This window comes from Crocuta crocuta, unplaced genomic scaffold, assembly GCF_008692635.1.
Source record: "Crocuta crocuta isolate KB4526 unplaced genomic scaffold, BGI_CrCroc_1.0 scaffold364, whole genome shotgun sequence".
In the NCBI taxonomy this organism is placed as follows: domain Eukaryota; kingdom Metazoa; phylum Chordata; class Mammalia; order Carnivora; family Hyaenidae; genus Crocuta; species Crocuta crocuta.
The window spans coordinates 1,533,789-1,546,222 of record NW_027532603.1 but is presented as its reverse complement, the minus strand read 5'-3'; the positions used below and the strand labels follow the sequence as shown (position 1 = coordinate 1,546,222).

General features: G+C 40.7%; 1 protein-coding gene and 1 non-coding gene across 4 annotated transcripts; both read left to right on the top strand.

Annotated features, from left to right (window-relative positions):
- The first annotated feature begins 803 nt into the window (after positions 1–803).
- LOC144244818 (monocarboxylate transporter 1-like) lies at positions 804–10,815 on the top strand. Of its 3 annotated transcripts, none has more exons than XM_077780148.1 (4): positions 804–1,020; positions 2,542–2,685; positions 5,516–6,382; positions 9,573–10,815. In XM_077780148.1, the coding sequence occupies exons 1-4, from the start codon at positions 804–806 to the stop codon at positions 9,776–9,778; spliced, it is 1,434 nt and encodes a 477-aa protein (XP_077636274.1). In that variant the 3' UTR covers positions 9,779–10,815. The 3 variants fall into 3 exon arrangements, with proteins under 3 accessions (XP_077636274.1, XP_077636275.1, XP_077636277.1); XM_077780149.1 differs by having other exon boundaries at positions 939–1,020; positions 5,516–5,560; XM_077780151.1 differs by lacking the exon at positions 5,516–6,382 and having other exon boundaries at positions 939–1,020.
- Positions 10,816–12,119: 1,304 nt separating this feature from the next.
- Positions 12,120–12,223, top strand: LOC144244855 (small nucleolar RNA U13). The gene has a single exon (XR_013339087.1). It is a non-coding gene; the product is annotated as a small nucleolar RNA U13 (small nucleolar RNA).
- The last annotated feature ends 211 nt before the right edge of the window (positions 12,224–12,434 follow it).

The window sequence follows — 12,434 nt, the reverse complement described above, 5'->3', positions numbered from 1 at the left end:
GGAAGGAAGGAAGGAAGGAAGAAAATTGCCATATGTCTAGTGAGTTTTATGGGATATTAGTATATCCTTCCTGACACTTTTTAAAAAATATTTATTTATTTGGGGTAAGAGCACAAATCAGGGAGGGGCAGAGAGAGGGAGACAGAGGATCCAAGATGGGTTCTGCACTGACAGGCTGACAGCAGCAAATCCTATGTGGGGCTCAAACTCACAAACCTTGAGATAATGACCTGAGCCAAAGTCGGATAGTCAACTGACTGAGCTACCAAGGTGCCCCCATTCTGACACTTTTAAGTTAGCCTATAAATTCTAGGAACATAAAAACCAGGTGAGTGTTGGGGAATATATTTTGGGAAAGAAGAGAAATTATAAAGGAAATACTAAATTATGAACCTTTTAAAGTGTGTGTATCTGTGAGTTTTGCATGCAGATAAGTCAGCTGAGTTGTTTAGTTATCTTCGGTAATGTGGAAAATTACTGATCTCTTATTAAAACAGACATGTTTATAAATTTGAAAAAGCAAAACATTTATTGAAAAAGATTTGGGCATACAGTTCAAGTGGTGGTGAGTTTCTAACTTTAAGCCCATAAAAGTTGGGGGCAATACTATAACTCTTGAACTTTTTCTACTGTGGTCACAGGGTACAAGTAATATTGAAAAGCTTTTCAGTTATTTTATAACAGGAGTTTAAGGGATTTTATGGAAGTGCTTTTTATTGACCTACTTGTTATATGCTATTTTAATTTCATCTCCTTTAGATATTTGGATTTGCACTGCATTTTGGAATTCATCTTTACCTCCAATGTCACCATCAAACGGAGGTCCAGTTAGACCCAGCCCCCCAGATGGACGCTGGGGTTGGGCAGTGGTTGTTGGAGCTTTTATTTCCATTGGCTTCTCTTGTGCATTTGGCAAATCTATTTCTGTATTTTACAAAGAAATTGAAGAAATATTTAATGCCAGCACCAGCGAAGTGTCATGGATCTCTTCTATTATGTTTGCTGTCATGTATGCTGGAGGTAAGTACCCAGAAGGCCTGATCTTTTAGCTTTCAAAAGGCGGACAAGGGGCACCTGGGTGGCTCAGTTGGTTGAGCGTCCGACTTCCAGCTCAAGTCATGATCTCGCGGTTCGTGGGTTCCCGCCCCGCGTCGGGCTCTGTGCTGAAAGCCTGGCTGGCTCAGAGCCTGGAGCCTCTCTTCGGATTCTGTGTCTCCCTCTCTCTCTGACCTCCCCGGCTTGTGCTGTCTCTCTCTCTCTCTCTCAAAAATAAATAAAACATTAAAATAATTTTTTTTAAAAGGCAGACAAAAACTCCATATTAAATACTTTTTGTTCTTGATGCCTTTCTGTGTAAGATAATTGAAATGTTAATTTTTGAAGCTATGCGATTTGAGTCCTATTTCTCATTCCCTTTAACAATAAAGGCTACATACAACCGTGAGCTGTTAGCTCAGTTATATTGCAAAACAGCATTATGAAGGAGGACTTCTGTTAAAATGATTATGTGTGGTTGCTGGTATATGGAAAGCCAACTGATGTTTTATGTTTAATCATATATCCTTGCTAAACACTTAATACTTCCAGTAGTTTATTGGTAGATTTTTTTTCTCACAATTTTAAGATAGACTAACATATCTTTTGCAAGTACTGATAGTTTGGTTTCTTCCTTTCCTTACACCTTCTTCCCCCCTCTCTAACTGCGCTGGCTCGGACCTCCAATATAATGTTGAAGAAAAGTGGTGATGGTAGGCATTCTTGTTTTGTAGTTCTGTTTTGGTTTTGTTGTTTTCTATGAGAAACAAAGTACCTTTTAGCTAATTTGAAAATATGCTCTAAAGTCAGAAGTTTGATCAGGCTTGCTCATACATCTCATCATGTTCGTGTGCATTTGCTCCAGATATTCATCTAAAAATTTAAAAACAGCAAACTTGGGGCACCTGGGTGGCTCAGTCGGTTAAGCGTCTGACTTCGACTCAGGTCGTGATCTCATGTTTCGTGGGTTCGAGCCCCGCGTTGGGCTGTGTGCTGACATCTAGCTCAGAGCCTGGAGCCTGCTTCAGATTCTGTGTCTCCTCTCTCTGACCCTCCCCTGCTCATGCTGTCTCTCTCTCTCTCTCTCTCAGAAATAAATAAAAACATTTAAAAATTTTTTTGAAAAAAAGCCCAGAGCAAACTTGCTACATACATGTTAATAATATCATAGATACTTGAAGAATCCTATAAACACTTAATTTGCAAACTATTTTCATTTAAAGGAAATAGATTAGGTCTTCCATACTTCAGTTAAAATCCATCCAATATGTTGTAAGTATACAGAAGATGTAGAATCAATGCTAGATTTTCCCCATTACACAAACCTGTAACTCTGGTATAAAATAGAAAGCACTATTGCTTACCAGTATCTTCTGTTTCATCTGTTTATTTTCTGGGGGTGGGGTACTTACATGCCCCTGTCATGTCAGTAATGCCTTGTGCAGGTGTGGATGTGAGGGGGAGGGGCTTCTCCTCTATATTACTAAGTTATTCGCTCTCTCCCAGGTCCTATCAGCAGTATTCTGGTGAATAAATATGGCAGCCGTCCAACCATGATTGCTGGTGGCTGCTTGTCAGGCTGTGGCTTGATTGCAGCTTCTTTCTCCAACACCGTACAGGAACTTTACTTGTACATTGGATTCATTGGAGGTGAGTTGCTACTGATGTATTTTGAAGCATAAATTTTTATCTGGATTATTTGTAGCATTCATCTGCCAATTCTTTTGAGAAATGAAAAGTCCTTAGAAAAATGATTGGATTACCATTTTTAAGAGCTATATATAAATTAATTTCATAGTACCAGAAAAACATGTCTTTAAAGAAAGGTCTGGCACTTTGGGTGGTTATTTTTTTTAAGTTGATTTATTTATCTTAAAAGAAACAGAGAGAGCATAAGCAAGGTGGGGGACAGAGAGAGAGAGAGAGAGAGAGAGAATCCCAAGTGGGCTCTGCTCTATCAGCTAGTAGTGCAGAGCCCATTATGAGGCTCAAACTCACAATTGTGAGATCATTACCTATATCAAAAGTCAGACGCTTAACTGACTGAGCCATTGGGTCGTTATTTTTTTATTGAAAGTTTTTCTTCCTTCCTTCCTTTTTTTTCCCAAGCTTAAGAAACACAGTGGTGATAGGTAAAGAGAGTGTGGCAAGTTGCTGAAATGGTGGTCATCGGCTATTCCCACTCATTATCCTTCCACCCAAGCAGAAGTTGGCTCAAGTTAGAGTAAGAGAAAATGTCAGATACAAAGAAAGAATTTTCTGGTTGAGAGTCCAAATCCATTTTCAGGGTTTAAGGACACACATGAGAAAGCCTCCCCTCCCCCTTTCTTAATAGCTACATTTCGAAAATGAAACTACTAAGGATAAAGAATATAGATCACCCATTACTCTACAATTCAGAGAAAACCATTAATATTTTGATGCTTGTATTTTTATCCATACACATATGATTTACTTAGAAAATAAAGGGGATGAAATTATGTATAATGTTTGTAACCAGATTTTTTACATAATAATGCATTATGTATATAGACCCCCATTTCAGTGAATATACTGTAGCAGCTACTATTTTCCATTGGATGGAGGCAACATAGTGTATTTCACCATTCTCACATTGAAAGACCTTTAGGTTGTTTATATTTTTCACTATTAATAAACAATATTTATATGATAGAGCTTCTCTATACATCTTTGTGAACATGATAATTTCCATAGGACAAATTTTAGAAGAGAATTCCCGGGGGAAAAAGTTTTTGAAGTGATTGGCCAAATATTCTTTTAGAAAGCTTATAATAATGTACAGTCCCACCCACAGAATGTGAGACAATGCCAATAACAGGTATTATCTTTTTGGATCTGTACTTTAACTACATTTATTAACATTAAAAAAAATTTTTTTTAAATGTTTTTTATTTATTTCTGAGAGAGAGAGACAACATGAGCAGGGGAGGGTCAGAGAGAGAGGGAGACACAGAATCTGAAACAGGCTCCAGGCTCTGAGCTAGCTGTCAGCACAGAGCCTGATGCGGGACTTGAACCCAGGAACTATGAGATCATGACCTGAGCCAAAGTCGGACGCTTAACAGACTGAGCCACCCAGGCTCCCATCATTAACATTTTAAACACTTAAATTTTTTAATCCATCTAGAGCATGTGAATAACGTAAGGAAGGAACAGAACCTTACTTGGCTATTCAGCTTGTTCGTTACTTCACTTATTAATTCATTCAATAAATATTTATTGAGTCCCTATTTATATGTCAGAGACTGGTTCCAAGTTCTGTGGGGACAGAGCCAACATAACAGACAGGGTTCCTGCTCTGTAGTAAACAGACCAACAAATAAATGAATAGATAAATACATATAAGCTAGTGAGAAGTGCTTTGCAAAAACTTAAAACAGAATTTTGATGAAAGCTTGAATGACCCCTAAAGGGAAGTTCTTTCAGTGGATTATCTTGAGTTGAGATGTGAATGATTAAGTAGGAGCCAGGTTTGTGAAAATCTCGAGGAACAGATATGCTCAGCACATCTGAGAATACATTGAGATGCGGGTAAGGAGGTACGTAAGGGCCAAATCACGGTGCTTCCTAACCCAGGGTGAAGAGCTGTGGATGGCAGTCAGTAGGGAGACTGAATGGGTGGCATTCTAGTCTGGTTTACCCAGGAAGGGAGTAAGAATGGGAGACCACTTCGTAGGTTTTTGGGATACTTGTCTCAGCTCCATTGGTTGAAAACTCTACTCTTCCCTATTTATTTAAATGTATCTTTCGGTTCTGTTTCTGGATGTTTTGCCCAATTTCATTGGTCAGTTTTTCCTTTTGACTAAGTGCACACTGTTCTGATTACTGCAGCTGTACCTGTAGCAAACATTTATATATCTGTTAGTGTTGGTCCCCCCCAATTATTTATTTTTTTAATACTTCTAATGCATTTGTTCTCCAAGTGTATTTTAGAGTCATCTTACCTCATCTGAAAAATTGAATACATTGGCATGCTCATCGAAATTACATTAAATTAATGGCTTTACTAAGGTATATTAGCATCTACATAATGCTGTGTTTTATTGTCCCAAAATATTTTCTCTCTCTTCCCACCTCTCCTTCTTTCTTCTTTTCCTGACCTCAGCCCCTCTGCTTCCGTCTCGCTTCCTGAATTTATGAGGTTTATCCTCTCCTTTTTGTTTTCAATTCCCTAAATTATGAAATTAAACAAGGGAGTCTACATTTATTATTCTTTTTGTTGCTAACATCAAAAGAATTATCTTAATGTTATATCATAAATGTAGTATTTGCTGCGTAAAGAGACTTTATGTCTGTGAGTATTCATTCGATAGCAGCCCACTTCATGATCTACTACTTATAATCGCCTCTCTTACAATGATGGTTTTGACCTCCTGCCATTCATTTTGTCTAGTTGATCAATAACAAATATGTTGCTGACATTTATTCTGGTATGTGGTTCTTTTCCTCTCCTCCCCAGGTCTTGGGCTTGCCTTCAACTTGAATCCAGCTCTGACCATGATTGGCAAGTATTTCTACAAGAGGCGACCATTGGCAAATGGGCTGGCGATGACAGGCAGCCCTGTGTTCCTCTCCACTCTGGCCCCCCTCAATCAGGCTTTCTTCGGTATCTTTGGCTGGAGAGGAAGCTTCCTAATTCTTGGGGGCCTCCTACTAAACTGCTGTGTAGCTGGAGCTCTGATGCGACCGATAGGGCCCCCGCCAACCAACGCAGGGAATGACAGGTCTAAAGAATCCCTTCAGGATGCTGGGAAATCTGATGTAGAAAAAGGGACAAATGATACAAGGACAGATTTTAATGGCAGAAACCCCAAAGAGGAGAAACAATCAGTTTTTCAAAGAGTTCACAAAGTTATGGACTTATCTCTGTTTACCCACAGAGGCTTTCTACTGTACCTCTCTGGAAATGTGGTGATGGCTTTTGGGCTGGCTACGCCTTTAGTCTTTCTTAATAGTTATGCCAAGAGTCAGCAGTACTCTAGTGAGAAAGCTGCCTTCCTTCTTTCCATTCTGTCTTTTGTTGATATTATAGCCAGACCTTCTATGGGACTTGTAGCCAACACAAAGTGGATAAGACCTAGAGTTCAGTATTTTTTTGCTGCTTCTATTGTTGCAAATGGAATGTGTCATCTGCTAGCACCTTTATCCTCCAGCTACATTGGGTTCTGTGTCTATGCGGGATTCCTTGGATTTGCATTTGGGTGGTTTAGCTCGGTATTATTCGAAACACTGATGGATCTCGTTGGACCCCAGAGGTTCTCCAGCGCTGTGGGATTGGTGACCATTGTGGAATGCTGTCCTGTCCTCCTGGGGCCGCCACTTTTAGGTATAGTGTGCCTTACTACCTCTTTGGTCCTGTTAACATAAAACAGGCGTGGAAGATTGGGAAGGTGATAGAAAGCAGAGATTAGTGAGCCTCTGGGTGGCAGAGGGCAAGTATTTCTCTTTTATTCTTTCTTTTTTTGTGAGTAAGCTCCACGCCCAGTGTGCAGCCCAAGGAGGGTCTTGAACTCACGACCCTGAGAACAAGACCTGAGCTGAGATCAAGAGTCAGACACTTAACCAACTGAGCCACCCAGGTGCTCCACTATTTCTCATCTCTGTATCCTCAGTGCCGACACAATGCTTGGCATAGCATAATTACTCAGATACAGAATCGAATTACATTGAACCATCAAGCTGAAAAGGGAGTCAAAAAAAATTACAAACTTAAATATTCATTAAAATAACCTTTTCTGATTATAAAACTAATATGTGTATTATATACACTAAATAATAAGAGTTACCAGGCAAGGGCTCACAGTACACCAGGGACTGTCTAAATAATTTCATATACCCTCTCATAGCTCACAAGTCTATAGGGTAAGACTGCTAATGTCCCTACTTTATCAATGAAGAAACAGAGGCTTTTAAAAGTGAAATAGCTTGCCCAAGTTCACACAACTAGTAAGTGACCCTAAAACTTGGTGGATTATTCTCTAGGAGTACCAAATTGTTTACAATTTAAAATTACTATTTAAGTGGCGCCTGGGTTGCCCAGTCGGTTAAGCGTCCAACTTCAGATCAGGTCATGATCTCGTGGTTCGTGGGTTTGAGCCGCGCTTCGGGCTCTGTGCTGACAGCTAGCTCAGAGTCTGGAGTCTGTCTTTGGATTCTGTGTCTCCCTCTCTCTCTGATCCTGCCCTGCTCACGCTGTCTCTCTCTCTCAAAAATAAATAAAACATTAAAAATTTTTTTAAAATAATAAAATTACTATTAAAAAATTTTTTAACGTTTATTCATTTTTGAGAGAGAGAGAAAAAGAGAGAGCCCACACATGCATGTGGGAGAGGCAGAGAGAGGAGGACACAGAATCCAAAGCAGACTCCAGGCTCTGAGCTGTCAGCAGAGTCCAGCACAGGGCTCGAACCCACAAACTGCGAGATTATGACCTGAGCCGAAGTCAGACATTTAACCAACTGAGCCACTGAGGCCTCCCTAAAATTACTATTAATGCAAAATGCAGTAATAATTTAGGCTTCCTCTGGATAGGACTCATGCTTTTTAGATTATGCATTATAAGTAAGGAAGGATTCATAAAAGACGATCCACTGCTGATTTTTCTAGACTCCCATTCCTCATTCCTTCCTATATCCAATGAGAATCCAAGTCCTATAAATTTCTAAATCTGTAAGCTCCTCAATACCTCTCTGGTCTGCCCACTGTTTCCGTCACAACACCAGCCCATCCACAGCTCCTGTCCCCTCTCTGGGTCACTCCAGAAGCCTCCAGGCTGGTCTGCCCATATCCACTCTTGCCAGCCTACAATCTGTTTTCTACTCTGCAGGCAAATGCAAACCCAATATCCCAGCTGATGAGATCTTTCCAGTTGCTTCCCATTGTTCTTAGGGTGGAGATCAGATTCCCTAGTGTGGCCTACAAGGCGCCCCCCAGCCTGGTCACCAGTCTTTCCGGCCTCATTTCCTGTCACTCACCTTTTGTTCTCTGTGCTCCAGCAACCCCACCCTTCCTCCTTCCCCTCTCCCACCCCGGCTTCCTACCACCTGCCTTTGCACTTGCTGTGCTCTGGCCTCACCCTTCTCCCACCCCCTCCTCCTGCATGGGTCCCATACCCCTCTAGGTCTCTGCTTCATTTACACTGTAAGAGAAGCCTTCCTGACCCTGCTTGCCGCTCCCAACCCCCTATTTTCTGCTTTCAAAGGCTCCTTGTCATGGCTTGTATAATTGTTTGATTAACATTTCTCTTCTCCACTGAACTGTGGATGTTCTCTCCTCTGCTCTCCCTTATCCTCAGGGCCAGCAGCCCAGCACTGGGTGTATGTGTCAGCCTGATAAGTATTGCTGAATGAACGATGCTCTGAGTTAGAAAAGCATAAGGAATCGTATTTGAATTGGTTGTATTAAGTCCTCTTAGGTGCAGAGTAGGGTTTTCAGAGTTTGTTCTTTAACTTACCAATTGGGTGAGATGCTAATAAGTTTTACTATAACAAGGATTTCATGGCCAAAAAATTTTTGGAAAGCCCAAGTTTGATAGATTACCAGAGGACCTTGCAAAGCCTATTTAATATGTTAATGCACATTGTGAATCTTTAACAGGAAAGAATATGCTATGCCAGTTCCTAAGTTTGACTTTGGAAACACTCAGGGGGTTATGGGTGCAGGTTCAGTGTCAGACTTCGGGTTAAAAGCCATGTTATCTCACTTACGAGCTCTGTGACCTCGGACGAGTTACTTAAGGTGTCTGTACTCAGTTCATCCATTATACAGGGGGATGATGACTGAATCTGCCTGTCGTGAGGATCACACACTTAGAATGGTGGGACTGTGTTGCTGTTCATTTTATAGCATAGGACAAGTGTTCTCAGGGGCTGCCCTTTGGGAAATGCTGCTGTCAGCGAAAGAGCACTGGCCTGGAGACTGCAGTTCGCTCTGTGCCTGGGGCAAGACTCCAAAGCCTCTTTTGAGCAACAAATTTTTCCACTGTGAACCCAGAGGATTGATTTTAGGTGAACTCCATCTTTCCCGATTCAAATTTGGAAAGATTTAATTGATTCTAGGTGATCCCAGTTCAAATTTGGAAAGATTTAATTATTTTCTAACAAATTTTTTGCTTTTTGTTTTTATTTATTTTTGCTAGAGAGAGAGAGAGAGAGAGAGGCACAGAATCCGAAGCAGGCTCCAGGCTCTGAGCTGTCAGCACAGAGCTCAATGCGTGGCACAAACCCACAAACCATGAGATCATGACCCGAGCTGAAGTCAGATGCTTAACTGACTGAGCCACCCAGTCGCCCGAGATTTAATTATTTTCAAGTTGCTCAAACTAACAAAATATTCAAGGCCATCTAAGACCCAAGTGTGACATCATCAAAGACGAGATCATTTTTAACAGTTCTTGTTTAGACTAATTTGTCATTTTGAGGACTGATTGACATCTTTCTGAGTAGGTGCTGAAGCTTCATTTGGGAAATGTATACTGTTCACTTGTGCCCACGTAACTGTGCTTTGGGTATCTTTAGGTCATCTGAACGACACCTACGGAGACTACAAGTACACATACTGGGCGTGCGGTGTGATCCTCATCATCGCAGGCATCTACCTCTTCATTGGTATGGGCATCAATTATCGACTTGTGGCGGAAGAACAGAAAGCAGAGAAGCAACAGAGAAAGGAAGGGAAAGAGAAGCCAAAAGAAGTTATTAAAGCAGCAGACTCTAGAGGCTAGAGAGGCATGTGAGGCCCCAAAGAGGAGGAACATCCATTCTGAACCATGGATAGCCAGAGGAGCTTCGGACCAAAAACACCTGAAAAATCCTACCGAATCTGGTTCTATTGGCACTTCTCACCATTGCCAGTGGACGTTTGTGTGGAAGTCATACCAGGTGCCCACTGATGGAATTTTTGTTTCATTCCCTCACAGCAGTCATAGTGCATATGTCACAGCCTTTGGGGCCAGGGGACTTACAAAAGATAACAGATGGAAATAGCTTTTATTTGAAGTCATCTTTGTTAAGGTATACTTCACATACAATAATAAATCTCTTTTGTAAGACTAAAGTTTGATGAATTTTGACAAGGCATCTAGATAAATAACTACCACCCCAATATAGAACATGTTGAACAGCCACAGTAATTCCCTCTCGCCCCTCTGCGGTCCATTCCTTCCCTTCCCTACATCCCCTGGCAACCACCAATCTGATTTCTGTCCCCTATAATTTTGCTTTTCCAGAATGGAATAAATGAAATCACATAGTATGGTAGCTGGCATAATAAGAAATATATATTTGATCTTTGTCCCTAGTTTCTGGTACAGAGCCCCTAAAACCCTTGGATTTCTGGGTGATGCGTGTTTTCTGCATTCTAGTCAGATAACTGGTGTCTGGAATCCCCTTAGATATCTTCAAGATGAGGGACTGGTCTCCAAAGAGACCAAGGCTTTGATCAGAGGGTTGGAACTTTCAGCCGCTCTCCCATGACCCGTGGGGAGAGGGGAGGGACTGGAAGTTGAGTTCAATTACTAATAGCCACTGATTTAATCAATCATACGTAATGAAATCTCCATAAAAACTCCTAAACCTCTAGGCTTAGAGAGCTTCCTTGTTGGTGAATACATTGACGGGCTGGTGTTGGGAGGGTAAGATGCTCAGACAAGGCACAGAATCTCCAGCCACGCCTCCCCACCATCCCTCGTCCATTGTGTCGTATGCATCTCTTCCATTTAGCTGTTCCTGAGTCGTGTCCTTTAGAAATAAATCAATAAACATAAGCAAAGTGTTTCCCTGAGTTCTGTGATCCATTCTAGCAAATTACCAAAGCTGAGAAAAGACTTGTGGGAACTCCCAACTTACAGCTAGTGGGTCAGAGGCACAGGTAACAACCTGAGACTTGTGGCTGGAATCTGAAGTAAAGGCAGCCTTGTGGGACTGAGCCTTTAAGCCTGTGGAATCTGACACTAACTCTGGGTACTTAGTGTCAGCATTCAATCGAACTGTAGGACCTAGATTAGAGTCTGGAGAATTGTTGAGAAAATGGTCATTGTGGGAAAAAATGAATGTCAGAAGTGTTGTGAGTAACAGAGTAACCTTCTATGTCTGGCTTCTCTATATAACATAATGTTTTATGATTCATCCATGTCATTGCATTTATACATAGTTCACTGCTTTTTATTGCGAGTAACATTTCTTGGTGTGAATGTACCATAATTTGGATATCTGTTCACCAGTTGATGGACTTCATTTTTTCCCCCCATTTTTTGGCTATTATAACTAAAACTTCTATAAACATTCACTCAGAGGTCTGTGTAGATATATGCTTTCATTTCTCTTGGGGAATATGCCCAGCATTGGAGTTGCTGGGTCATGTAGTGAGTTCATGTTTAAGTTTTAAGAAACTCAAACTATTGTTGAATTGGCCAAACCATTTTGGAATCCATCTAGCAAAGTATGAGAGATGTAGTTATTCTGCATCCTTGGCAGCACCTGGCATTGTCAGGCTTTTTACTTTTAATTTCTCCTACAACTAGCGATGTTGACCATATTTTCTTTTTTTTAATTTTTTTTAATGCTTATTTATTTTTGAGAGAGAGACAGAGCATGAGCAGGGGAGGGACAGAGAGGGAGACACAGAATCTGAAGCAGACTCCAGGCTCTGAGCTGTCAGCACAGACCCTAACATGAGGCTTGAACCCACAAACCATGAGATCATGACCTGAGCCAAAGCCAGACACCTAACCAACTGAGCCACCCAGGTGCCCCATTATTGACCATATTTTCATTTGCTTGGTCATCTGTATATTTTTAGTAAAGCCTTGTTTTTTAATCCAGACATTTAACAGAGTCTTAAGGCACTTTACTTAAGTGACTTACTTGTTATGATGAGCACTGGTTATTATATGTCAGTGATGAATCACTAAATTCTACTCCTGAAACTAATATTACACTACATGTTAACTAACTAGAATTTAAATTAAAAAAAATTTAGTTCTGGGTTTTTATCTTCAAACTCTTCAGGTGACTTTTCCTGACACATCTGACAGTGAAATGGGCACTATATTTGAAAATCCTTAGATCCTTTTGTAGTTCATAAGCGTGATAATTGGGTGTTCAAGCCATTGTGTGACATGTGCCACCCTTAAACCTTGTTACAATGCCGGCACATTACCTGTCTGATGTGAAAAAAGAGAATACTTAAATGCGTGGTAATGTTAATTTAAATAGACAGTTATGAAGTCTAATAGGATGGAAAGATCCTTATGTTATAAGCATGATACAACATTAAATGAAAAAAGCACAACACAAACTGGTTAGATAAGTATATATAATGTACTTTTAGAGGAAGGGGGGAAGGGAATGCACACAAAATTCCAACCATACTTGTTTTAG